A 27,750-nucleotide genomic window follows, 5' to 3' on the forward strand; every position below is an offset into this window, starting at 1 on the left:
TGTGTGTGTGTGCGTGCGTGCATGCGGGCAGGCGGGCGCGCGCGTGTGTGGGTGTATCTGCAGTGTGCATGTGTTCGTACGTTAGGCTGTATGGTTTTTGGCTCAAGATGGCTGCCTCCACCCCTCAGGTGCCCAGAAAGTCCAAGTTGACGGTGCACAGGAACGTGCGGGACGACGAAGGCTTCATCATCAGGCACTTTGCCGGAGCTGTCTGCTACGAAACGGTACATCTGACAGGAAGAGCGATGAGATCGTCTTACCTGTGCACACTTCATTAGCTTAACTCGGGGACCTGTCTTTTTCCCCCCCGTTAAAACGACTTTTAACAACTTTTTTGGCATCGTTCCCTTCGCAGGATTCATTTCTCGTGTCACTTAGCACAACTCTTCCCGTGGAATATTTAAATTTTCGGTGGTAATGCCCTCGGGGCTATGAGTGAATGTGAATCGGGTTTGTTCAGCCCAATGGATAGCATTTGATATTAAAAAGTGAATTTTGCCCGAACCTTTAGATTTATGAATAACATCATCCCTAGCGTTCCCTATGCCTGCACTCGCAGATTTGTTTTGCTTGGGTATTATGCTTTTTGGGTGGTTTTAGTGACCCGAGACACCTCTCTGTTGGTCTTCAGGTAAAGTTTGTGGAGAAGAACAACGACGCCCTCCACATGTCCTTGGAGTGCCTGGTGAGCGAGTCTAAGGACAGGTTTGTTCGAGAACTCTTCGAAAATTCAAATAATTCCAAGGACTCCAGGCAGAAGGCCGGGAAGCTTAACTTCATCAGCGTGGGAAACAAATTCAAGGTGAGGGGAATGCAAGCGCAGTTTATCGATACACTGCAGTCATAACATATGGGTGGAACGTCTGCTTACTTACTTACGTTTAAATTTCAAAAACAAATATAAGATTTTACTTTCGTCTAAATATTTCCCCACTCATTTCTGTAAATTCCAGCACTAATACAGATACCTTTATGTATAAAGGCACTGTGAGAGCTAACATTCTCTGGTATTTCACATAACTAGATATTGGTTACAGCAATCATTTTTGCAAAGTTAGCCCTTTATTCTAAAATGATGCATACTGCACGATAAGGTATGATTTGTTTTAGCTCACATCCTCTTACGGTAGCTACAGTGTGAAGTATTTCCTCGTATTTATGAGTACCCTCAAAGCTAACGTCTGGAACACACATCTCACATTTATGAGATGTGACGGAAGCTGTGTTTAACCTGCTGAATGCGGGTCCATACAAGTATTTCTTTTGCTTTTTCAATTGTTTTCGTGTAGCAGTAACTGAGCTTATTTGGTCTGAGTCATTTTTATTCATTTAAGATCTGTGGGAGGGCCACCTTCCGATGGTTTCAATGAGCAATTAAATACTCATCTGGGAGTTTAGCAGAGCATGCATCAAGATTACTGCCCTTTCACTTCTAAAAACACCCATATGACTCATATTTGCATTGCCCAACCAGCTCTGTCATGATTTCTGCGCTATAAAAATTACTTCATTAACTGACCTCATAAAATGACAAAAAAAAAAAACTTCATAAAATTTCTACACGGGTCCATAATATTGGAAACTAAAAACCATTAAAAATGCATAAACATTAAAAATGTATTAAAACCAGTGTGTTTTCATTCTTGGGTGATGAGCCAAACTGATACAGATTGGTGTGCACCCATAAAAAGTAACAGTGTATTAACTCTGGTCTGTGGCGTTGAATTGCATCTTACTGAAGATAAAGAAGGTAGAAAATGGATCCACATTTAGTCTCACTCTGAATTCAGTGTTTATAATATGTGTCATTAATTACATGGCTAAGTGAATATTGCATTGTTGAATGTATTTAGTCAGTGTATGGAACTGTAATTTTAGCATGCATAATGCAATTGATTAGTTTGAGTAAATCAGTGTTGGGTTCAGTTTCTGTGGAGTGTGCGTCCTCTGTCTGTTTTTTGTGCTCATGTTAATGCCTTTCCCTTCCACTGTTTTCCCTCTCTCCACACCTTCCTCTTCCTCCTCTTCCTCCTCCTCCTCTTCCTCCTGTCTCTCCATCCTTTCCTTAAGAAAGCTGTCATTTAATCTGGATAAACCCAGCTCAGGATGTCTAGCGAGAGAATGAGAGGGAGAAAGACAGAGACAGAAAAAAAAGACAAGGCTTTAGGGCGGTAAAATCAGTCATGATGAAAATAGAATCAGCCAGAGAGAGAAGGTAACTCATCTCCTGTTGTTTTCTCAATCAAAAGAAGCCAACGTACCTGCTTCTGCTCTCCAGTCACTTAACCGTCCCCCATTTTTTTTTGTGTTTCCCCCTTAGTGTTGCCTGTGTGCTACGTCCCGACTGTTGTGTTTCATTTGTCCGCAAAAGCCATCAACAGACACGTCAATCGCTGTGCTTTAGGTAGTTTCAGCTTGTGCAAGAGTGAGACCGTTACATCAGCTCATCCTGATCTTGTTTGTGTGTGGAAAGCACAATAATTTGGATTTTATCTGTGATGAAAGGGTGTTTTTTTTGCCCTGCATAATATTAATTTAGAGCTTTGGAGCACTACAGACTAATGACTGTAATTAAGGCAAAGTTCTGTTCAGCCACCCACTAATAACATGTCACAGAACCAGCAGTTTAATTTCAGAGTAAAAATGTTTACTGCAAAGCATACACTCTTAATGGCAAGGCATGAGCTGTCTTAGACTGGTGCGCTTTCTCATGCCCTTCTGCAAAGCAAGGTCCTGATGTAGGCTGGATGAAAAATATGCCCGTTAACCGTCAAATGTATGCCCTCAATAAGCGTTTATGTCTGTAGCGTGTTGGTGTCAGTTTTGAATGTATTGTTAGTCTGGCTGTAATGCTCTCACATGAAAAATGGATTCATTAATGTCCATACATATCACAGAATCTCTGAAATGATGTTGCTGTCTGCGAGTAGTTTTTTTGCGTGTGGGTGAGTTTGGCATGTATAAATTGGCCTACTAGCCTGTATTTCATCTCTTCTATTGCAGGAGAAGTAAAGGAGTGGACGCGTTTGTGTTTTTACTTAAAGCATTCGTACATTTTCATCCGTTGGGAGTTGCGGAATTAAGAGCTAAATGTTGGTCGCTGTGCGCCATGAACAACAATTTTTTTTTAAAGTCTTCTTTTTTTGTTTTTTTCCAATGATAGGTGAAGTTCAGTTTGACCAAGGCATATTTTTCTTGATAACTGAATCAAGTTACCTCTGGGTTTGTAAAAAATTGCTTCCTCCCTGAAACCTTTTTCCCCTCAGACTTCTCTATTTCGTGACCGGTCAACTAATTTGTATGGACGTATGACCAAGAGCTTTAGTAAGATCCAATAAGCTAATACAAGGTCGATACAGGCTTTTTACCGTAGTCTCAAACAGACGTAACCTGAGCAGTCTCAAGGCATTTTCCCTTTGTGGTAATGAGTGAAAATTGAGGTATTGCATTCATCTGAGCAATGCGAAACCTAGCCAGGCAAAACAATGATTGATATCCTTTTCATCCTTGTGTGAGCCCTTTGATGTGCTCGGTCTCGTGAGGATGCTGTCTGTAAGCGGTTGTCTGTCTGTTACCCACAATGCACGGCTCCTGTTTGTTTATCCGTCCCAGTGCATCGTCAGTGTTTGGAGCTGTACCGTTTGCATGAAAGGAAAACAAATGGTCCTTGTCTTTGTTGTAAATATGATACCCTAAATCTGCTGGCTGCGTTTTTTTTTTTTTTTTGTGTCTGTGTTTGGATTTTGTTTGGATGCTGACAGCAGATGGATGAATAGTCTTAAGTAAGCATGTTTTTTTGGTGTGCTGTGCAGTTAGGCCAACCAGCTAACACAATCTGCCTTGTCTCTCAGACCCAGCTGAACCTCCTACTGGACAAGCTCCGTAGCACAGTGAGTATCCGCCTTTGTTGTTTTTGTTGTTTCCAGGAAGTTTTAGTTTTCTGCAATTTAATCTAGACCTATCGATTTGATCTCTCTTCTGACTCAATGACATAGCGTCTAGCCAAGAAATGTCCTGAACTTCGTGTTTCTTTCTCCTCGCCGATTGAAATCTCCTATTTATCAAATTGCTAATGCACTGCTACTCAACTCCAGGTCCTGCGGGCTACAGTGTCTGCTGTTATTTGCTTCAACCGTACACTACACCACCAGATTTCACTGATTTAACCTCCTTGGTTCAGATCATTAGTGAAATCAGGTGGAGTAGCGCATGGTTTGGGCAAATGCCTGCAGACACTGTGGCCCGCAGAGCCTGGAACCGAGTGGCCCTGTGATAATGCATGCTTTATTTGCTCATGTTAAAGGGTTCCAGCTTTATTCGTTGTGTGAAGCCCAACCTGAAGATGGTGAGCCACCAGTTTGAAGGAGGACAGATCCTGTCACAGCTGCAGTGTTCAGGTTTGTGTGGGCCAATCACAGTGCCATCGCTCTAGATGAGCGTCAATATCTTGGCAGCCCTTGCGTGGAGTGCTACTTGTTGGATTGGTAGTAGTTGCACTGATGAATAATTTAAACTAATGATAATGTAGACCATATTACAGTGGTTATCAAGCCGTAGCCAGCTTTGCATAATTGCTTGGCCCAATTTACAGACTAATAAAGACCCCTTTTTTTTGACCTGTCAATTAAAACAAATCTGATGACACTGCACCAGAAACCATAAAGTTAATTTTTTTCCTCCATTTTGTTTTTGCATTGTCTGGAAAATAATTGGGCTTATTCAGTTTGCTAATCAGGCCGCCCACGCTTTGTTGAGGGCAAATTTCCTACCATGAACGCATTTTTAGTTAGTTATATCAGCCAGAAATTTCTATGGATTTTTTGCGAGATGGAGCCCTTCAGTACTCAATGCAGTGTGGTGCAAGGTAAATGTGAGATGCCACGGTCAGACACAGTGTGGCCTTTGTCCTTGTACCTGTGCTGTGTTTCAATGTACAACCTCACCTCTGTAGTATCTGCAGCTCAGGTTACAAGGTTCTTAGTGATCTTCATGAAATGGAACACAGGCTGAGAGCAAATGTCTCACGTTGGTTCTTATAAAGACAGTCATGATTAAAAACCACACCAATGGCCATTGCTTGGCATGGTCAAGATCTGCAGTTTTTGTGAGATTCCCTTCGTCCTGCTGTGCAGTAAATATTTCGATATGACTTGGATATGAAAAAAATAAAAATCTGTTACTCGTGCTGGGAGAGTAACCCAGAAACCCGCTCGATTTCCAATATGAGCCTAGATTTTATGAACGTGCTTTGAGCATATTTGATTTTCAGCGTTATTTCTGTAATGGTTTCTTTGGTTTGTAATTTATATGATTTATTGATTATTCGTTTTTCCATTTGCCGTGTATGCAGCCTGTGTCAATCGAATTCTTCCTTAACTTTTACTTACTTAAAAATCTTACATGAAACTTACTTAAACTTAAAGTGTTATTGTTGTTCTTTACAAATACTTATATTTTATTGTGAGTCAAAAGTAAGGGTAAATGTTGGTTGAATGTGGGCCATGTGTGTGTGTGTGTATAAGAGTGACAGAAAGGGAGAGACATGTTGCGATTGGTTTTTGCTATGAATATCAGTGCACTGACTCTTGCCCCCCCCCTCACCCCCCAGGAATGGTCTCTGTTTTGGACCTGATGCAGGGCGGCTTTCCCTCCCGCGCCCCCTTCCACGAGCTCTACAACATGTACAAACAGTACATGCCCCCCAAGCTGACCCGCCTGGACCCACGCCTCTTCTGCAAGGTCCACCACGCTCTCTCTTGCCCCTCGCTAACCGTCACCCTCACCTCCATTTTACACGCTTGTCATTCTGCTGCGCTGTCATTCATTCTGTTATATCTCCATTCAGGCCTTGTTCAAAGCACTAGGATTGAATGAGCACGACTACAAGTTTGGACTGACCAGAGTGTTCTTCAGACCCGGAAAGGTAAGGTCCTGTTTTCCTGTCTGTCTTGTGCATGTAGATGAAATGGTATCTTCAGTCTCCTTAGTCATTATCTGTTTCATTGGAGTGGGTTTGGCCACTGATAGCGAGGCCCAAATCTGGATATTAAATGAGTGGAAACAGGATGCAAAAATAGCCCTAGCCCAACAGATGGAGTTGGCAAAAGAAAAGAAAAAAGCTCCTTATGGTCATAGGGAAAGTGTGATGTGAGAGGTCTATAATGAGATGACCTGCTGTTTGATGAGGAAGTGTACAAGGAACTGGAACTTCCTCCTTCCTACACTCCGTTTCACTCATTCTCATGCTCACGCATTCTCACATTCTTTCTTTCATGACTTTGATGAATCTCTGCCTCCCACCCCCATTCTTTCAGTTTGCGGAGTTTGACCAAATCATGAAGTCCGATCCAGACCATCTGGCCGAGCTGGTGAAACGGGTCAACAAATGGCTGATCTGCAGTCGCTGGAAGAAGGTTCAGTGGGGCGCGCTGTCCGTCATCAAGCGTACGTAACCCCGCCCCCTCTCGCGATGACAGAAGTGCAGTGCGGCTCACGCGGCACTGATTCATTCCGTGTGCCAGTTCCACAGAGGATTACTGGTGCCTCTGAGATAAAGTTTCTTACTTTTTTAAATGAGGGAGCCCTAAACCCCTAAACAAGAGGTGTTCCTCGTCTACTCTGGCTCCCACAGTCAGACTGAGACACCTTTGGAAACTTGGAAACTGTCAGTTGAAACTTCCCTTCCTGTGAAGGCATTACCTTTTCTTTGGCAGTTCACAAAGTGAACTTTTCACAAAAACTTTTGAGTTTGAATTGGGAGGCATTACTCTCAGCACTGGTAGCCCCCGCGTCCCTTATTAAAAGCATAACATTATAATACATCAGTTGTGACAAACACTGTAGTAGCCAACTCCTCATTTTTCTCCGTCAATGCACCCCCTTCCCCCAAATATCCCCAAGCGAGGCTAAAACTCACAACACAGCCGTGGAACCGATAGGACGTCAGGAATGGGCGAGCCGTCTTTTCTCCGCCTGCGCGCTCACGGCGCTGAACCACTTCCGCGCGGATCCGTTACCCGGGCTACGGCGTCCGCGCGCTAACCCGCCCTCCCGTCTTGTCTCCCCCCCCGCAGTGAAGAATAAGATCCAGTACAGGGCGGTCGCCTGCGTTCAGATGCAGAAGACGGTGCGCATGTGGCTATGCAAGAAGAAGCACAAGCCGCGGTGAGTATCCGCCCCCCCCTGCGCTCGCTCCGCCTTCTCCCTACAGGCCCCGTGCTGCTTAGCACGCCGCGTGTTAATCGCCACCGGTCAATCGAGCCACTGGTCCGTTCCCGCCGCTGTTTTGCTGTCTTTGAAAATGGCTTGACGCTAAACGCTCTTAGCTAACGTCTTGAAAGTTTTTCATTTTGAGGTTGTTGTTTTTTTTTTTGTTGATGCTACGGGAGTTGTTGTTGCCGTGGTAATTCCTGATTCCTGAGCGGTCAATCTCTCTGTGCGGCAGCATCGACGGCCTGGTGAAGGTGCGGAACCTGAAGAAGAGGATGGACAAGTTTAACGAGGTGGTGAACGGGCTGAAGGAGGGCAAACAGGAAATGAGCAAGCAGATCCAGGAGCTCGACGCCTCCATCGACGCGCTCATGGCCAAGATCAAGGTGCGGGGAACACTAATGAGCTCCTACCTTCTTTATTTTTGACTATTTTTAACCGGATGCTTTCACAGGTTGAGCCTTTGGTTGGTTTCCCAGAATCCCTAAATGTGCGGCACTTTTTACTTGGAAAATATAGTTATGGCCGCATAATTTCTTCCCATTTGCAGCATGGTATTATGAGTTTGGAAGTTATTTACATGACTGAAGTGGCTCTATTGAAACTGGTCTCAAAAACAACACCACCTTAACAAATCAATGGAATTTCAAGGTTTTATGTAACATTGAATATATTTTAAAAATAAAGCATGCTTCTGTACTTAAAAAAAAAAAATATATATATATATATAGTCTTGAATAATTCATTTTGTATGCCTGTATAGGAAATTGAAATGGAAAATTACCAATGTATTCCGTTGAACAGCCTTCATCAGAAATACATAAATATTTCTGTTTTCACTCCACAGTGTAAAAACACTTGAAAATTCTTCAAAAAATAGCACATATTGTTAGGGATCCAAGAATCACCCAATTGGAAATCCTTTTGGCTTAAAAAAAAGATGATTATTATTATTATTATTATTATTTGGTTTCCTTCCACCAGGTTGGAAATACGGTTATGAGAGCAACTGCCATTTGCAGAGGAGTTTGTCAAGCACATAGCTGGATAATATGGAGGGAATTGGTTGAATGGTGTTACTGGAACACATGATTGCAAATGAAAGCTCTGGAAGCATGGGACTCTTGTCCCCCCTAACACTTTACTCTTACCAGTAACCCGTAAGACTCAACATGCAGTCACAAGTCCATATGCCCCTCCTCACACAACAAAACGAATTTGGCTCAGGGATAGAAACTGACAGCCATATTAAGGTTCCAGTTGTATAGCACTGTGCCAGTTAAAACACATAATGACTAACCCTAAACAGGTAATTGAAAATTAAATTCTATAAATGAGCATAACACCTACCCCATTTGACCCAAAGTCACAACACGTCCATAGATGCACTATCTCTTCCCAAATTGATTAAACTTGTCTCAAGGGCCAAATATTGGATTAGACTTTTGATTTTTTTAGTAAAACTACATCTCATCTGAGGCAATTTTACAAATCATCATGCAGCTCGACTGATGTATTAATTTGACTTTCAACTTTCAACAGAAACTATGTAAAACCTTAGTAAGCTAATCAATTTTTTATATTATGCAAATGAGATCAAAAAAGGAATTTGGAACATATCTAACGCAGCATAGATTGAAACATGTCTCCAAATTATTTGCCCTCATATTTATCATACGCTGTAAGCATATTTTGCTGTTAACAGTAATTTGCAGTTTATATTATATTATATTATATTATATTATATTATATTATATTCCTCCAGTCTTTAACTCTGATGCTAAAGATTTTTAAGTATTGTTTATTTATCATTAATGTTACAAAAAGTATTCCTCGACACTCTAACACTGGATTTTGTTTTGCATGATATTTTTGGTTTGGTTTGCTTGTGCTGGACCCTATTTTTAAGTATTGTTTATTTATCATTAATGTTACAAAAAGTATTCCTCGACACTCTAACACTGGATTTTGTTTTGCATGATATTTTTGGTTTGGTTTGCTCGTGCTGGACCCTGTAATTGCTGCGTGCTGCTAGTTTATAAAGAAACTTTCTTTTTTTTTTCAAATATAGATTGTTTAATCCTCCTCTATTCCAGGGAGCACCTTCAAGACTAGCACATATTTCATTGATATTCAAGAAGCATGTTTGAATTGCCAGTGCAGCTGTATTTACTGCATAATGAATGCATGTCCAAACAATTTGTTACAGCCAACATACTCCTTTCCAATATGTTATACCTCATCAAACAAGAGCCTGAAAAAAATGTGCATGCCTTAAAAGTTTGAGTGAATTTTATTTAGAACTGCTTGAAAAGTAGCTTTCAACAAACATTAATATATGTACAATACCCATATTAAGAGAAGCCATGCAATTGAATTTATGTTTTGAATTCTATGACATGGAAATTTCCACTATCATGAAGGTTAATTAGGCATTTCTGGTTATTAATTGGTTAGCTGGTGTAATTCACTCCCTTTGTAATGTAGTGTTTTATGTGTCCTGAATTCAAATAGTTTCATTAATCTCATGAAGGATTTTGGTCATGCATTTTGGTACTTAGACCTTACATTTTTCTCATAGATTTAATGGTTTATAATCCATCATGGAATGGACTCTTCAACATCAGAATGAAGAATGAATGTTGTGTACACTCAGATGCAATAGCCTTTGTCTTTCTGATCATTGGCATGTGCTGTTTGTTTATCCAAGATCAGAGCGACTTCCTGCATAATTCTGAGATCTTGACTTGGGTCAGTGTAGTTTTCATTTTAGTCCTGTATTTGTAGCTCTTTGACTGAGCGAAAGACTGTAAGACTGTTTTAACAGGGATGGATTCGACATCTAGGGAGAAATCCAAAAGTCCACACTTAACACAGACTGTGCCGCCTTTGTATTGTTGAACCTAAAGGAGGTCTGTCAAAGGCAGATGCTTATGAATATTCATTAGCCGCGAACCCGATTTTGGTTTTGATTCAACTCTAGAATAGAATCCTCACATGCCACCATCATTCAGTACTGAAGTATGTTCCAGGCCTTAATGCTCATGAATTATCCACTCCACGTAGCTTTGAAAAATCTGGTGAAGACTCAAAATCTGCAAGTTTTTACTGATGAATTTTCACTAATGAGTCCATGTCTATACCAACCAGTGCTGGCTTTCCTTTTTTCATTTTAATTGATTTCATTGAAGAGGAATTTCAAAGCACCCTGTATGCTAATATTATATAATATAATATAATTATAATATAATAATTAAGAGTATCTTAACCTGAACAGAATCCAAATGTCAACTAGTTTTATGCATGTCTGTGGATGCACTGGCCAAGGTGTGCTATGTTGTGCCTTCCCATTGTCATGCTTTCCTATAAAAGGTGCTGTAACAGGGATTTGTTTGGGGATGTGGCCAGAAACGTGGGCTTGAGCAACGCTGAATGGGTTCAACGAAGCCCTGTCCCGACCTCACTCACGCCTCTGTATCCTCCCCCAGGCAACGGTGATGACCCGTATAGACATAGACCACGAGCATCAGGCGCTGGTCAAGCGCTCCGAGCAGCTGCTGACGGCGCTGCAGAAGAAGAAGCAGGAAGAGGAGGAGATGGAGCGACTGAGGCGCATCCAGGAGGAGATGGAGAAGGAGAGGAGGAGGCGCGAAGAGGAGGAACAGCGCCGCAAGCAGGAGGAGGAGGACCGGCGTCTGTGAGTGCACCGTGGGGCCAAAGTGGGGAGTGCGCTGGGAACATCCAGGGCGATTGTGACGGAACTAAAATTTTAACCCTGACTCTATTTCAATGTCCTGGGACAGTGACACGGTTTTTGTTGTTTTGGCGCTGTACTTCTGCACATTGGATTTGAAACAAACCAATGAATATGAGGCTAAAGTGTCAGCTTTACTTTGAGGTTATTTTCATTTATATCGGGTGATTCGTGTAGAATTGCGACCCTTTTTATTCACAGTCCCCCAATTTTAGGGGAGAAAAAGGTAATTGGACAGTTGGCTGCTCAGCTGTTTATTTCAGCTTTGAGCCTTTTCATCATTAGTCCAAGACAGCTAACAAAAGGTCTTGAGTCTATTCTAGGTGTGGAGTTTGCATTTGGAGCCTGTTGCTGTTGTCTCTCGACATGAGGACCAAATTAGTGCCAGTGCCTTCATGAGGCTGAAAAAAAGTTGATCAGAGACACAGCCGAAAAAATAGGGTGCTTTAAAATCAACTGTTTGACACATTGTTAGGAGGCGAGACCACACTGTCCTCAGCAACAGCGAACAACCTGGTAGTCCTCCGAAAATATATATATTTGGGAGGAATGGCTGGGGTGGTGTCATGTCATAGAATGATACAGTAATGAAAATGAAAACATGGAAGTAATGTTTACCCCCAGGAGTTCTACAGTGTCAGGCTGGGCTTGCTTAAGGCTGAAATTTTCCCATTCCACGGTAATTTATGTTTGTTTAACTCCCCCGTGCGCCTCTATGCTACATTATGCTTGACAGTTCTTTCACACCGTTCACATTTTGGGAGCCAAGTCCCACTGCTGCTGCACCTGCACAAACCCACTGTCACCTTGCGCAAACCCTCAATGTGCGCCGTCAAATCGAAATTTGCTTCGACCGCTCTCAAATTTATTTCCTCCGTTTGTACGCAAGATAAATGTCTCCTCTCATCGAAAATGGAAGGTATTTCAGACACCTGACTGTGTGTTTATGTGAACTATTTATACGTAAAGCAATGATCCGTTGTAGCCAAAAACAGCACCGGCTTAGCCGTCTGTCCCCTGAGCCGTTTTCTTTCCCCGCGTAAGAAGCCGTGAACTCCGGACGGGCCGTCCGCGGTCACCTCCGATCGGCACCTCCTCATCGCGCGCATTAAAGATGACGGCCCGAGATTTATGGACTCTGCCCAGATAGCTCTGCTCCCTGAATTTAGCTGTCAGGTGGTTGAAGGGTACGAAGTGAAGGGCGTTGTTGGATATCATCGTGCGCACAGGGAGGCCGAGGTTAATCGCGGTGCTGACGCGCCGCTGTGTCCACGCGACATAGGTGAGGTCACATTAAATTATATGCAACATTAATGAGATGACAATGCGGCGGCGCGCGATTTACGGCCGAGATTCGCGATTGGGCCGCGGGGCCGCACGCCGGCTAGCAGCGCTCCTTCCCGACGCTTCCAGTCTGGGGTTTCGGGTTTGACCTTGCTTCAGAGGAAGGAAATGAAGTTGCCTGCGGGAATCACGGGGCGGATTCATCACCCAGTGCACGCCGTTGATCAGGAATAGTAATGTTTGCTCCCTTTAATCAATGCCCCGCGCGTCACCTGACTTCAGATCGCGTGCGTCTTTTTCTTTAACTTTCCCCCTCGCCACTCCCGCGCACACACACACACGCACACACGTATACACACACACTCACACATGCTTCTCTCGGCAGGAAAGCGGAGATGGAGGTGAAGAGGAAGCACGAGGAAGAGGAGAGGAAGAAGATGGAGGAGGAAGAGAAGAGGCTACAGGTCAGCGCTGGGTTGCAGGGTGTTTTTTTTTTGTTATTCTCCGAGGTCCAGCTCCTCGCCCCGCTGCCAGGCTAAGTCCCTCTGAGCCGTCCCCGCTTAGGCGTCTTCGGCGTTACCCAGCATTCCCTCTGTTACCCCTTAGCTGCACAGCCCGGCTGCCAGGAACACTAATCTGTGCTCCTCTCCTACCCGGCCTGCTGGCAATCTGCTCTGCTGCGGCAGGGGCACCTGCATTAATTCACATGCCCCCAATCCCCAGACAGGACAATGCACCCCTTCCTGGGAATGTCATTGTCCTTCTCCCTCTGTATCTCTCTTTGTCTGGCCTCCTGCTGTGGCCATACCTCTGAAAGGTACTCCTGATGGATGTACTGAGGCTGCAAGAGGGAGTCATAGTGACACCCCCCCGGTCCTCCATGTTTCGAGTACCTACACTCACTCTCGGTTCTCTGCATCGGTCCCATTTCCTTTCTCGGTCTTTCTCACTGCCGCAGACACACACACACACTCATCTCCCTTGCTAATCACTCTGTAGTGACCAGCATCATAATGCGGGTAGTTCCCCTCCTCCCCATCCCTCCCCCCAAAAAAAGAACATATAGACCCAGAGGCAGCTGCAGAGTTTTCTGAAACCTGATTATAATTTTTTTCTCTCACTCACTTTTTTTTTTTTTTTGGGAACCTGTGACCAGGATGAACTCTGCACCGCTGTGGCATACAGATATTCATGAGACATGCTGCTGATTTAATGACACAGACACTGTGAAGACTTTGATTTTCTCTGATTTTCTTCTGGAATTTTCTCATCTACTGCCCGGGCCCTTTCTTTACCTGCTGGCTCTTGAAAAAAAAAAAAAAAACTGATTGTTTTTAGTGATCAGAATTGTCCCTCACCTAACCTTAACCTGCCTTTTTTTCCCCAAAACCCTTTTCCGTTTGGCACAAAACAAATGTCCTTGTTGTGAAACCTTAAGAAGGCTTGTTCCCTGAACCTTGATAGCATTTCCAAAAGCTGTTTTCCTCGTGTGGGAGGGCGTGGATCTTGTTCGGGAGACGGTCACCCACAGACCACAGGCTCATTAGCGCCCTTTTAATAAGCCTTATTAGGCTCTGACACTCATAGCCCGATTGTAGCTGCTTAGGTTCCTGACCCGCAGGCCAGCTCTACTTCCTGTCTCTGTATTTAGAGAAAGATTGGCGCGCAGGGAAAGACAATCAGATTGTTCTGGTCTTTCAGTCGCCCCGGCCTTGACTTGATGCCACGTCTCTCCCAATTGGCCCATTCATGTGGAAATGCTGCTCGGTTGTGCAGGGAAATCCCTTGAGTCATGCATCTTTAGGTATTTGAATATATAATATGTCATGTGTGTCAAGCTGTTAAGGGCTAACACTTTTAAGCCAAAATAATGTGTTCAATATGTACACTTTCCACATGGTCACATTTTCTACCTAGTTACACCCATAACACTAGCCAGGAGAGGATTCATAGATTTCAAGAAATTCTTCAACGTAGAGTTACATTCTAACTATGTTGTGTGGTGCAACACGTTTTATTTGAGTAGTGCGAGAGTTTCTACTAGGCTTAGTTTTTACTTATGCGCAGCAGGTACAACCAGCCCCAGTGCCTCTACCAGCCTGAAAACCGGATGTATCATCGTAGCCCTAGAGCGAAGGCACAAACCAAATTTGCTCCTGACGAAAACCTAATTTCATTTGCCCTTCTCCGAGTCAAACTTCTGTGAGACTTCCAAAGTGTTATATGTTAGAGCCCAGCAGACTCAGTGCAATCCATCTATTTCCTGTGGCCTTCCGCTGCCTTCAGGGGCGTAAGACTCCCGGCTCGATTCCTTATTAGGGCGGGGAGAGGAGCTCAGGCTCTACAGGGGACAGGGGAAATGAGGTTGACCGACATCCACAGGCTCTCCTCTGGCTGAGCCACCGCAGTCAAGAGGAGGCCCTGTTTACGGGTGTTTGCAGGTGGATTGTGTGTGTGTGTGTGTGTGTGCATGTGAACTTGTAATGATATCTTTGTGGGATGGATGTGGAAAATATATCTTTGTGGGGACCTTTTGCTGGTCCCCACAAGGTCAAGAGGCTGTTTTAAGGTTAGGACTTAGGGTTAGGGTTACAATTAGGTGAAGGTTAGGCATGTAGTGGTTGGGGTTAGGGTTAGGGTTAGAGGTTACGGAATGAATGTAGTCAATGGGAAGTCCTCACAAGTATAGCAATAAATACTTGTGTGTGTGTGTGTGTGTTTCAGAGAGGATCTCTTTGCTGTACACTTTGAAGAGCTGATTATAGTTACTGTCCAGTGGTGTGAAGCGTTTGGGTTCAGAATGTGCACTGAGGAGATGCGTGCCCACACCCACCTGTCATTTCAGGCGGAGATGGAGCTGCAGCTGGAGGCGGAGCGGGAGGAGGAGGCCCAGCGGCAGGCCGTCCTGGAGCAGGAGAGGCGGGACCGGGAGCTGGCCATGAGGATCGCCCAGAGCGAGGCTGAACTCATCACCGAGGAGACGCAAGCGGACACGAGCTTGCGCAGGTGAGCTGGCCACGCCCCTCGCGCGCCCTCGTGAACAGATCGAGGCGTGAATAACCCAGACGTGTTGAAAGGAGAGCTCAGCCGCTTCTGGCGCACAGCTGCAGTTAGCAGTCAGTGGACGTCGAGCTATAATTAATGACGCTTAAGTCTATGCCATTGTGGATATCGTCTTTTATGTGAACATTACTAAGAATTGAAAATTTTTTAAAACCCTGGGGGTGAATAGAGAATTGTGGCTGTTCAGTGTTGTTGCAATAGCACCGCATTTTAGCACAGTTCGCCCAGACGGTTAGATCCTGAATTTCTTGCCTTAAAAGTGCTGCAGAAGGCCTCTGGTTAGGAGCAGTGGAGAGGGCCATCAAATCTGATCTCTAAGGACAGAAGCAGAGGATGGCAATCATGACTCGATAGAAGTGTACTGGATTTAGGTCACTTCACATCCTGGAGGACAGACAGAAGCTTCGCTCGACTGCGCGGGCGTGTAATCTCTCTCTCTCTCTTTCTCTCTTCTACCAGTAATGGCACCTCAGGTGTTGAGTCTCCAGAGAGCGTGAAGTAAGACATGCTTTAACCCTTGGATCCCCCGCAAATACCCTCTTTACACCGTCAATTCTTCCCCCACCCTGCATGCTCTAGCAATCTGCCGACCAAAAATTTTTTAACCGCCTTAGACAATTCTGCTAACAATCAAAATACGTGATTAACAAGATGTTCGTCTTCTTTTTAAAAGCACGAACTCGCACGGAAATTTGCAATTCATCAGTTCCGCATTGCTTTCATCAGGCATGAATGAGTACGAGATTGCCTGAGAATTTTAAAATCTGTTGTCTTGCCAGAAACAAACAGAAGATCATTTGCTTAATCAAGCAGGGAAATTAAAAAAAAGAAATTACTACAATATTTGATCCCGCTGACTTCTCCAAAGTTACGGATTACTCACCTCCAGTTTAACCCTTTGTCTTCTGTTTGCAGTGCTGGCACACTTCAAAAGACCAAGAGCTTGACAATGTATGTTCTGTTTCAGTAATTACTTTGATGGTGCTTCTTTTTATTTGTGAAAATATACATTCAAAAAGATGAATTGAGTACATAGTTTAGTATTTAAACAGGACATTTTAAAATAAAACTTTTAGATGTATTTATTGTAGATATGGTCAAAGGAGTGGATATCATTGTTCATATCTTCTGGCCAATTTTTCCCAATAGGATTTTTAGAACAGAGTGTACCATAGCTGATGAATCGCTTTGCTTCGTTTTGCTAATGTGTGCGTCAAACTAAAAAAATACTGCAGCTCTCAAAAATACCCTCTAGCTCTCATCTCTAACAACTTACCCCTTCACCGTTGTATAATAACAGCATGAAGCCAGACATGCCTTCAAACGTTGATTTGGACATTTGAAAAATGTTAAACTATGGACAAAAGAGACGTTTTTACGGAACCTGCAGGCTTTTAAATATGACGTTTGTAGTCAGTTCTCGTACGGAGGTATGACTATGTGTGATCCAACACTGGAAAAAAAAATGCTGACGGTGACTTTCTACGTTTGAGATGCACTGATGTAGAATAAATTTAGATGAACAAGGTTGACTCTAACTAGAAAACCCTGAGGCAGTTTCCTGCTGTGGCTGTAACATTGCTTTGCTATCTGAACACCTGAAAAAGTAAACGTCTTTTAATGAGACACGCACAGCCGACAGTGCTTCCTGTGAGGGGAAACGTATGAGGTCACAAGCTTTTCATGAAACACCAATTCTACAGTTTCTACAATTCTGTACTTTTACAAATCCCAGCAGCCTCTGGGTTTCTTGCCTCCGGTCGGCTCCTGTGCTGCTATTTGCGAGACCCCTGATCCTTTTACCCACTCCGCGAGTAGGTAAAAGGATCCTAGTCGAGTCATTGAAATTGACCCCATCCATTTCTCACTGCCCTCCCCACTTTACTGAAAGACATACTAATATTATTGTGTGGGGATACATTTGGGGCAACTTTTCATTTAGTCTTCTGTGGGTCATTGCCACAGCACCCACGTAGGTCAAAGTTTGAGGTGAAAAGCCAATTTACTTCGCTACTTCTTTGCAATTCAACTGTGAAGTGTCATCAATGTTGCAAAAACATTTTGAAAACCACACGCATTTACTGAGATTTCTGGCAACCTGAGGTTTTGAATCCACTCCCCAACAAAATGTAGGTATTTCGTCTATTGGTGCTATAAGCCAAAGTAAGGAATTTAATATTGTCATTAGCTTAAATCAGTTCTGTAAGGAGTTACTTTACCTTTGTGTAGATGATTCGTTTTCCCATTTTAACTTGTGTGCTGGAATTAACCTGTCCTTTTAGGGAGGAAATGGCCAAGGAAATGTCTGAACTGCTGGCTAGGTGGGTGGAGAGTGCTCGTGATTACCTCGTTCAGCTCAATCAAACGAAATCTAACGAATCTTTATCAATCTCCCAAATTAATAACAAAGAAAAAGAGTGCACTCAACATTACATATATATGCATGCATACACATATCATAATTCAAAATTTGATTTTTTAGTAATTGAATACAAAATGTCACTGTTGAGAGTTGCATGCTGTTTTACGTGAGGTGCTTTTGAGTGGAGTACCTCCCATTTGAAGCCTTCACCTATCAATGAACTGTCAAGACTGGGACTTCCTCCACACACTCACAAATTTTCAAAAGTTTTGGTGAAAAGTTTATTGTATCTCAGAACTTGTATCTCAACAGTGGTCCCCCAACGTTTTAATATAGAGCATATCTTGCAGCTGTTCAAGCAAAAAAGGTATCTGGCATTAAATACCATTTAGGAACAACAGAGAAGATAAATTCAGCATTGGTTCACTTCACCTGTACGGGTAATCTAGCTCAAGAAAAGCAAGCAGTAATGAGTCATGCTATTGAAAAGTAAAGCAGAGCTTTTGTGTGCGGACTAAAGGCCGTTGTGTAAAGTAAGCTTATCCGTAACCTTTTGTTCTCTATCACAGCTCATTAGCCGGCTTTAGCATAATTGTACATGAATCGCGGGTTTGGTGGGTCACGGCCTTTCATCCTGCCCAGCGCCGGGAGCGCCTCGGCGGGTAATTGGCTCGCACAGGCTCCTGCTGGCCCCTCAAGATCCGCGGGCGTCCGTAGCGCGGCGTAGGCGCCTCGCCGTTTCCAGGCGATCGGAATGGCCGGCAGAGTCGGCCAATAGGATTAGCGTGGGCGACCTGAGGTGACACAGACCGCACCCCCCCGGCTCCACAGATTCTTATAAAAAGGGACAGATTTCAGGAGCTGGTTAAAATACCAGACAGCGCGGTGCAAGGGCAGCCTGGACATGCACGGCTGGAGACGGAGAAAGTACTGACGACATACATTTGCCACCTCATGCTCCCACCGCCCCTTCCATTGTGACCTTCTTGGCAGTTTCCTTGTTGTTAACCCTTATCATCATAAGCAATGTAATCTTACTTGTTTCCTAATCTGGCCCCACTAAACATTCTTTGTGCGTGTTTTGTTTTGTATTTGTCGTTGAATTGTATTGTGTCCTTCGCTGACTTCTTCCTTGGTATTTCAGAAAACACACATTTATATGTCTGTTATAAAATGCCACAACGGGATAATGCCAGCTGGTATTTTCTCCTTGGTTCAACGCCACTGTAACACCGGTTTGTGCGCCAAAACACAGAGCTGCGGCGAAGCCTGTTGGACGACCGTCTCCGTACACAGGCTCCCCACGCGCCCGAGGGACCCTCCCGTTTGCCAGCGGATCCCGGCTAACGCTAACCGTGCACTGTCCTATTGTGCCCCCCCCACAGGGGCCCGCAGGTGCAGGCGACCAAGGCGGCAGCCGGGGCCAAGAAGTACGAGCTGAGCAAGTGGAAGTACGCCGAGCTGCGAGACGCCATCAACACCTCTTGCGGTAAGAGCCGCGGAGACGGCGCTAGGGGGACGCGCGGCGCGGCAGTCTGGCGCTCGGCGGCCCTCGGAGTAGGCGCACGCTTGCCTTTTTAACGAGGTCTTATGAGGCAGCGCAGTTACGGAAGCCCCCCGGGGACATAAACCATTCGCTTTTATTCCGTGCGTTTGTCCCGCGTTTTATTATTATTGATGCCGAAAGGGCACGACGGATCGCGGCCGCGGTTTGGAACGGCACCGGCGTGAAATCATCCGGTTGCAGCTCTCACACCGCCCCCCCACCCCCCAACCCCCCGTCCTCACACCACCACCCGCTTTTGGCCGAATCGGAAAAGCGTTCTCTTGACTGCAGCTTTATGTCCTTCTGAAATGACAGCAGTGCACTCTGCCAGTCTGAGAGTCGATGGAAAGCCGTAAACTTAATTGGAAAAAATCATTCACCTGGCCTGTATCAGAGAGCAGCAAAGAAATGATTGCTACGGCAGTTAAAAATCATGTCCCTTCTGCAAGTGAAAACCTGGAGCGGTGTCCTTCAGCAGAATACAGATGCGGCGGTGTGTTCTCTCTCTCTCTCTCTCTCTGTCTCGCAAAGTGTCATTTTCCGAAGCGTAATTCGTGTGCCAAGAAATCACAGCTCCTGCTGGTTGACGTGTCCCAGCGGCCATATTCAAATAAAAAGTGTGTCATCGTGGTGCTAAAATATGAGCCGTTATACTGACACTGGGCGGTGTCAAACAAGTCGTCGGAACTAAAGTGCTTCTCCTCTGAACCCATGTCAGAAGTGGATTGTAAAATTGATGGCTGTACATGCGCGCTCCCATTTGCACAAGGCTGAAGCGTTGGTAGGCAAAGCACTTGATTAGTTAGCGCTTCAGTCCGCAAAATTGTCATGCGCTGGCATAGTGATTTTATTTAAAAATTCAGTCTGTCTGTTTTGTGCTTTATCTTGTGTTTATCAGCTGTTGGCACTCAGAGCAGTCCTGACCTCCGCTTGGCTGGGGGATTTGTGCCATTAATCCCCAATGCTCTCCCCCTTTTGTGTAGACATTGAACTGTTGGCAGCCTGCCGAGAGGAGTTCCACCGCCGTCTGAAGGTCTACCACGCCTGGAAATCAAAGAACAAGAAGCGTAACACTGAAACTGAGCAGAGGGCCCCTAAATCAGTCACCGACTACGGTAGGGGTCGCACGGTCCGAGTCATTCACCAACCAAATCTCTGTCACTCAGACCTGTCGAGGTAGTGATCTCATTGTAGACCAACAGAATATCTGGGGAAGCAGATGATTAAGAAGGTAGAACTGAGCTACACATTGGGGGGACGTTTCTATGTTTAAGCCTAACGCACAGGGACTTTTCTGCAGTGCTTTTCTCGACTTCTACTTGCAAAACTCAGAACGATATAGAAATTATGTGGGACTTGGAAAACACACAAAGTTTCTTTGCCCTATGTAATCCCTCTCTGTTTGATGCCCTTGTAAACACTACCCCCCTCCCCCCCTTTTTAAAGTTTGAGTTTAGCTGATACACTAGTGTTTTCATGTCAAGCCTTTTCATTAGCCTTTCTTCTTATCAATCTCTGAGGAGCTCCACGCATCACAAAACCATATTTGATTTTTCGGTTCACAAATGCTTTCAAATTATTTACAGCTTGGGGAATGCGTGGCGTTGTCATGGATACAAATAGCTTTTGAAGTGTCGAGTCTGCCCGGCTCACTCAATGAGAGCAATAAGCCAAACTGTTAACTGATAGCCACTGACATTTCAGTTTTCCATTTAGTGTGACTGGAGAATATAGTGACTAGAAGTTTCTGACAGCAGCAGGTATCATGAATGCCATCATGTGCGTAGGGTGAAGAAAGATAATTTTATGCACTTTAAAAGATTTTGTGCCACATAGTGTGTTCACTTATACCCGCTGTCTCATTTGTAAATTTTATTATGTACCTATATCCAGATCCAGTAAATGTCTGTGTATCTATCCTAGTACATTTTATTATGAAATAAAAGGTAGTTCCTACTTAACAATTAAAATATACTTAAAATATGACATTCTTTTCTTATTTCAGTCATGGGTTTCATGATGATGTGGCTTAATTTGTCCAGGCCTGGAATTCAATGAAAATTTGTCATTTAATTGTGTTAATCATTCATTTTAAGTGTTACCACTGTATCTTCAATGTCATAGTTTGGTGAGTTCAGCAATTCCCACAATTAACTCTTCCTGACATAACTGACATAAAACTCCTTGCATTTGTTATTAAGTCAAATTTAAGGACAAATGTGATCAAAGCTATAATGTCATGAGCATTAAATAGCACATTATTTAAAAAAATATTAGTTCATAAGTAAATATACGTGAATGAATGCAGTATTGAATGGTGTACATTACAAGATGTATTCCAATTATCCCCTAACTCAGATCCAAGTAACTCAAGTTTGGGTACCAGTGGTCTACACTTAATAAATCTCTCTTTTGTTTTCTGTTGGGATGAAGGCTGTGTTGAGTGGGAGGGAGTGTGGGAGGATGTTTAGAACCCTCTTTATCTTACTGTTGAAAATACAGCCTATAAATTGCCTCAAGAGGCAAAACATGAAATCTGTCATGCCTTTGTAAAAGATTTAACCTGTTCACTTTGTATTTTCATATTTGTGATTACCATATTTTATTTTAATTAGATATTCCCCAGGCCTCCTGTAAAGTGTAATGATTTCCTTTTTTTAAATGCAACTGCAAACATAGCGGTGCCTGTTTGTCTCTCTGCATTGGAGAAACAGCTTTGGGTTTTTGACTTAATTTTCGCAATTTTTGGAGGAATGTGTTGCTTGACTTGTATAACCCGGCATGTTTACTTTCAGATCTTGCACCCGCGGTGAAAAATGCATGTAAGTGGTACCTGACGGTGTAGCAACACTAACCGCAGCGCTAAACTCTCGCACTAATGCTGGGCTTTAGGGAGAGGTCTGCTTTGCCCCGGCTCTGTCTGCTGTAGAGGCCTCTCGGCCTGTCGAATCTCGTGTGCTGTGTGACTTCAGATCTTACTGCAGCAAAAAGGCCAGTTTTCTGCATTTAGGTCTGCTTTCTCCTTTTCCCCTTTTCTTTATTCCGAGTGTCAACTCTTAATTACACACTCGTTTGAGTGAACTGAAGAAGCTATTTTCTTAAACATCGCACTGCAGATTATATTACCTTTATGTAATATAATCTTTACCTGTGGTGACCTTTGGTCGTTACATTTTATGTAATACCCATAAATAATTCATGACCAGTTCAGGTTATCTGCCTCAAATGATAAAACCTCACCAGTGTCCCACCAGGGATTTGAGGCAGCTGCCTAACCGCTAAGTCAAGCTGCCACTCCATTGTCGGGGATTAGAGAATCATGTCGATACACTTTTGTGATTACCATCTGTGGCATACGCAACACAATGTCATTTTGAGTGAGGTGGTGTTGTTAAACCATGCACAATGGGTTCCTAGCCTTGGCTGCGGAGATCCACAACGTGTGTTCAATTTCATTGTTAGTCCAAACTGATACACGGCCGTAGTTGATTATAGTGTTTAAATCTTTCAACTTTAATGCTGATTGGGCCCTGTGACCTTCCTGGACCAGGATTGGGCACCCATGGTATACACCCTGACCATATTTTATAGAAAATATGGATGAATGAGAAGTAGTCTTTGAGAGACTGAACCGTTGCAGTTGGCTCGAACACAATGCATAGACAGCAATATGAAGGTTTCAGAGCAATCTGTCTAAATTTCCTTTGGCTGCAGGAGTCTGTCATATTAGATGTACAAGAGTGCAATAAACTAGCAAATCTTTCTGCTGATTGTAAGGGAAGGATAGCAATATAACTTGCATCCCGACAAAAAGACCATGGATTTGCTAGGTTAGTCATGCATACATTTTGATTATAATGGTACAGTATGTCTTGATTATATTAATATTTTTAACCAGAAATTTAAAATATCTTGTGCTTTTCTTGTACCTGCTAGTTTTTTAATACTTCCCCTTAAAATGTCAAGCACAGCCATCCTCTCATTCCTTTTTACTCCTCTTCAGACCTGTCTGAAAATGCAAAACATAGAAGCCCTTGGTAAAATAGGAAATTTATCATATCCTGGTACACTGCCACATTGCCGGATACCAGAGTTTGCAAAAATTATGACGCATTGCATTTCAGCACGCCTAACTCTGGACATTTGGAAATGTCTTCAAAATTGTTAAAGTGCTGATTTTCCTTTTTTTTCTATGCGATGTGGTACAGCTCCATAAGAAGAGCTCTGAAGGAGGAGGAGGAATGCTTACGGCTGGTGTAATTTCTCACCCAAAGTTCCTGGTGTGAAAGTTCTTGGTGTACTGACAGTGGCCCATTTTGTTAAAGCTGATTTCGGGAAGCTCTTTTGCCCCAGCGGTAATGGGTCACCTTGACAGAGTCGTTAACACAACCATGACACCCCCACCCCCTCCCCCTGCCCTTGCTTTCTGTGGTACACTTCAGTTTAAGAAGAGGCCTCCCTCTGAATTTCTTAACTCTCTTTCCGTATCTTTACCCTTGACTGGACTCGAGGGTTGCTACAGTGGTTTGAATGAGAGGAATACTCTGATGTAGGTGTGTGTTGAAATCCGGCCAGCTCCCTTCCCCGTCTCGTTTTCGCAGTGTACGGCCCTGTGGTCAGATAATCGATACGTTTGAATCTGCCCCCCCCCCCCCCCCAACAGCCCAGCAGAACGCGGCCCCGCCCATCCCCGTCCGGCACCACGAGATCGCCATGAACCGGCAGCAGCGCTACTTCAGGATCCCCTTCATCCGGCCCAGCGACCAGTTCAAGGACCCGCAGGCCAAGAAGGGCTGGTGGTACGCCCACTTTGACGGGCCCTGGATCGCCCGGCAGATGGAGCTCCACCCGGACAAGCAGCCCATCCTCCTGGTGGCAGGTAAGGGTCCCCCCCCGCCTCGCCGCGGCGAGAAAGATTAGGCTAGGCTAGGCTTCGCCTCCGCCTACCGTCCTCCCAGACAGATTTTGCAGAGGATGGGGGGGGCGCACTCTGCGAAAGAGCTGGAAAAATAACAGAACTTTCGGTTTTCTACGCCAGCACAATCTGCAGGATTTATTTAAGCCGTGCGTGGTGCTAACAGGCGGCAGTAGCTGCAGTTTGCCTCTGAGATAAAGTGGTCATTTGATCCTGACATGCAGGTTTCTCACTTTGGTTCCAGCGCGGTTGACACCCACATTCATTCTGTGCTTTCTGTACAGAGTCAGAATGACTAGTCCAGGCATCACGCCATTAGCCATTAATGATGATCAGGCATCATCATTAGTGGCCGTTGGTTACCACTGAGATGATTGCATGCAGACCGCAGGAACTCCATCATTGCAGCAGTACTGGGCAAACGATGAGTTCTACTGTAGATATCTTGGCTCTGCGCACTTGCTGAAAGAGCTATGTGTCAGAGAAATCTGTACTGTGCTGCAGTTCTTTCAAGACATAAAGATAAGGAACTTACATCCCTGTTGGCACTGTGCCACTCTTTCCTGACCAACCTCAAGCTTCTCTCTTGGAGTCTCAGTCCCTTAATGTCATACTACTTGTGGTTCTGACAGGCTCCTCCTGTCTATCTGTCTGTCCATCCATCCTACATAATTTGGTTCCTAGCACCCCTTCCTCTTATGTTTCTGTACATCCTAATACCTCTGGCTTTGACCTCCTGTCCTCATGTCCGTCCGTATGTCCGTCCTAATAACTCTGGCCCCAGGCCTCCCTGCCTCACGTCCGTGCGTCTGTCCGTCCGCAGGGAAGGACGACATGGAGATGTGCGAGCTGAACCTGGAGGAGACGGGCCTGACCCGGAAGCGGGGGGCCGAGATCCTCCCGCGGCAGTTCGAGGAGATCTGGGAGCGCTGCGGGGGCGTCCAGTACCTCCGGAGCGCCATCGAGAGCAGGCAGGCCCGGCCCACGTACGCCACCGCCATGCTGCAGAGCCTCCTCAAATGAGAGCGCTCCGCCCCGGCCTTCGCCCCCGGCCCCGCAGACACCCCGGGGCCAAGAGCGAAAGCTTTAGCTGCTGTTTCAAAAGGGAAGAGGAGGGAACTCCCTATCAAAGAGGGCATTGAAAACACACTTTTTTGACTGGGGGCATCCACAATACAAATGAACTGATTTTCTTTTTTTTCTTTTTTCTTTTTTTTTTGGTTTTCGGTTATGTTCAGCTTTTTAAAAATTTCTTTTCGTTTTTCTTTTTCGTAATTTTTTTTTTCTTCTGCTGAGAATCTGCGGGGAGAAAGTCAGCTAGCTAGACGTCCGAGCGGCTTTGTGTTTCGCACAAATCTGCTTTTTTGCTTTAATCTCGCTCCACCTTTAACTGAGATGCCTTAAAAACTACTTTTTGACAAGGTAATTGCTGAAAGTAGAAACGGTTTTAAAAGCTGCTTCTCCAAAAGAAAACATTTATATATATATATAAAAAGATTAAATGGTAGATATCAGTGTTGACATGTTCAATCATTAAAATAGCTCACACGTATTATTAATTAGGTTATCTCTTCACTTATAATTATCTCTCGTCGTGGCTCAGAACAGACTGAAATTGTTCCGTCAGCATAGTTCTCCTTCAGTTTATTTAATGGCTCAAAATTTGCACTATACATGGGTGACTGGAAATGATCAGATGTTAAACGTATGGAATAAATGTTGCATTTTAGACACAGACTGTATATATAGTATATACAATGCACATTCCACACAACGCATTACATTTGCTAGCTTATACCACGAGATACTGCAGTTCGTCCGGTCAGCGGTGCTGGGCAGTGTGAACATATTTTGAGAAATTTTTCGTTCCTGTCATTTCTAGATCATGCTATTGCTTCTAAAACTGAATGGATTTAAATTCTCTCATTTTTTACAATTTTGGAGGCCAGAAGACAAAGTAAAAAAGTGAGAGAAGTGGTCAAATCTGATGGTGATTTTACAAGGAGGAAAAAAAACTGTCAAATTATTTCTGGTCTGTCAGGGAAGTCACTCAAGCCCAACAAATTTCAAAAGAAATTTTTCTACTTCCATGTTAGTGTATCTATAATTTGTTCTTTCTTTCATGCTTACAAATAGGTTTGGAGTTTTCAAACATCAATAATTATTAAAGCAAAATACATAAAATTATGCAATAATTCAAGTAAGAAATGCAATCTAAAAATATGAAAGTTTTTTATGCTTTGACATAGATCAGAATAGAATGTGTTTGATATTGATAAAAAGGGTATCGTAAATAATGCAATACGAGAGATATACTGTATATTTTAAAGGGTGGAGGATGCCAGCCTTCAAGACCAAGTATATTAGGCATGTTGTTTGTGAGACTGGTGTGATTGACATTTGGAAAGAGGGTGCTGTGAGCTACACGCGGCAGCTCTGCGCTAGCGAAGAATGACATCACACACGGCTCATTAGAATGTGCAGGTCGTATCCCCCACTTCTAACCCCCCCCCCCCCCACCCCAGCTTTTCCATTTGTTGCAGACAGGATGCGTCTTCTCTCTCCGTACTGAAAGAATGTAGTTTCTGCGCAGACTTCATGATTAACTTGTCAAAAAAAACATTTGTGCGCGTCGGAGATTAAAGGGGTTGAGGCGTTAAACCGAAAATTAGCGTCTTTAATAAAGCGAAGGCTCCCGAGCGCAAGCTTGATTACGCCCGCCGTCCAGGGTGGGCGGTTTCTTACCGAAGATCGAGCGAAACGGACCAGAGCCGCCGCTGGGTAAAAACAACATGTGTGAGACAATCTCATGCCCAGGCTGGGGACCGCCTCCTCCTCCTCCTCCTCCTTCGCCTCCTCCTCCTCCTCCTCCTTCAGGCAAGTCTGTTTGCGGCCACTTCATTCATTGCTGAGGTTCAAAGGGCCGTCTGTCGCCCGGTGCAAACAGCAGGTCAGCGGCTGGATCGTGTGAATGTATTCGGGCTCTCATCTCACTGCCTTTCTGTTCAAGAGGCGTCTCTCAACCCAGGTCTGATTATTTATTCACAAATTTGAACGGCGGTGTGATTGCGAATGTTTCCTGGATATCTTCTAATGTACAGTACCGTAAATTAATTATGATTATGTGCTCTTTTTTTCTGCCCCCCCTCCCCCCCGCCCCATCTCACAACCCCCCCACCCCTGCCACAACCACGGGCCCGATTCTACGTGTTCACCCTTGTGGGTTTTCTAATGCTGATTTTTAACTGATGTGCTGCTAAGCAAAAAAATAAACACATTCCATGTTCGACTCAAATTGTTATTTCCCCCCCCACCCCCCCTCCACGCATACACTTGACATCAGATGAATGTTGTATGTTACATCACCATTGTTGGGAAATCCCAACAGTCACCTTCTCCTCCTCCTGCTGAGATGCAAACAGGCGGGTCTCTCACCAATGTGGGTAGCAGTATGTTCTAGATGTTAGAAGCTTCGTGTTTTCAGAATTCTTCAATGTCTCATGAAAAAGGAAGGATATTTTTGTAAGAAAATTGACTTTATTTTCTGTTTTTTTTTTTTTGTTTTGTTCTGTTTTAACAACGGCATGTAAAATATATAAAAAAACATCACGTCCTAC

General features: G+C 44.1%; 1 protein-coding gene across 8 annotated transcripts in view; it reads left to right on the forward strand.

The window, feature by feature from the left end:
* LOC135257299 (unconventional myosin-VI) overlaps positions 1 to 26,811 on the forward strand; it is a 66,402-nt gene extending 39,591 nt beyond the window's left edge. The window contains exons 17-36 of one of the 8 annotated variants that reach the window (XM_064339895.1): positions 129 to 224; positions 632 to 802; positions 3,852 to 3,890; positions 4,304 to 4,397; positions 5,609 to 5,739; positions 5,846 to 5,923; positions 6,315 to 6,444; positions 7,074 to 7,164; positions 7,445 to 7,595; positions 10,698 to 10,906; positions 12,633 to 12,711; positions 15,093 to 15,253; positions 15,770 to 15,808; positions 16,226 to 16,261; positions 17,593 to 17,631; positions 19,058 to 19,161; positions 20,202 to 20,333; positions 22,014 to 22,040; positions 23,882 to 24,097; positions 24,957 to 26,811. In XM_064339895.1, the coding sequence (XP_064195965.1) occupies positions 129 to 224; positions 632 to 802; positions 3,852 to 3,890; positions 4,304 to 4,397; positions 5,609 to 5,739; positions 5,846 to 5,923; positions 6,315 to 6,444; positions 7,074 to 7,164; positions 7,445 to 7,595; positions 10,698 to 10,906; positions 12,633 to 12,711; positions 15,093 to 15,253; positions 15,770 to 15,808; positions 16,226 to 16,261; positions 17,593 to 17,631; positions 19,058 to 19,161; positions 20,202 to 20,333; positions 22,014 to 22,040; positions 23,882 to 24,097; positions 24,957 to 25,156 (2,223 nt within the window). In that variant the 3' untranslated portion in view covers positions 25,157 to 26,811. Of the gene's footprint in view, positions 1 to 128; positions 225 to 631; positions 803 to 2,070; positions 3,809 to 3,851; positions 3,891 to 4,303; positions 4,398 to 5,608; positions 5,740 to 5,845; positions 5,924 to 6,314; positions 6,445 to 7,073; positions 7,165 to 7,444; positions 7,596 to 10,697; positions 10,907 to 12,632; positions 12,712 to 15,092; positions 15,254 to 15,769; positions 15,809 to 16,225; positions 16,262 to 17,592; positions 17,632 to 19,057; positions 19,162 to 20,201; positions 20,334 to 22,013; positions 22,041 to 23,881; positions 24,098 to 24,956 lie in introns of those variants that run through there. The other 7 variants (XM_064339896.1, XM_064339897.1, XM_064339898.1 and 4 more) reach the window with 7 other exon arrangements.
* Positions 26,812 to 27,750: the final 939 nt, after the last annotated feature.

Source organism: Anguilla rostrata, chromosome 6 (genome assembly GCF_018555375.3).
Source record: "Anguilla rostrata isolate EN2019 chromosome 6, ASM1855537v3, whole genome shotgun sequence".
Lineage (NCBI taxonomy): Eukaryota > Metazoa > Chordata > Actinopteri > Anguilliformes > Anguillidae > Anguilla > Anguilla rostrata.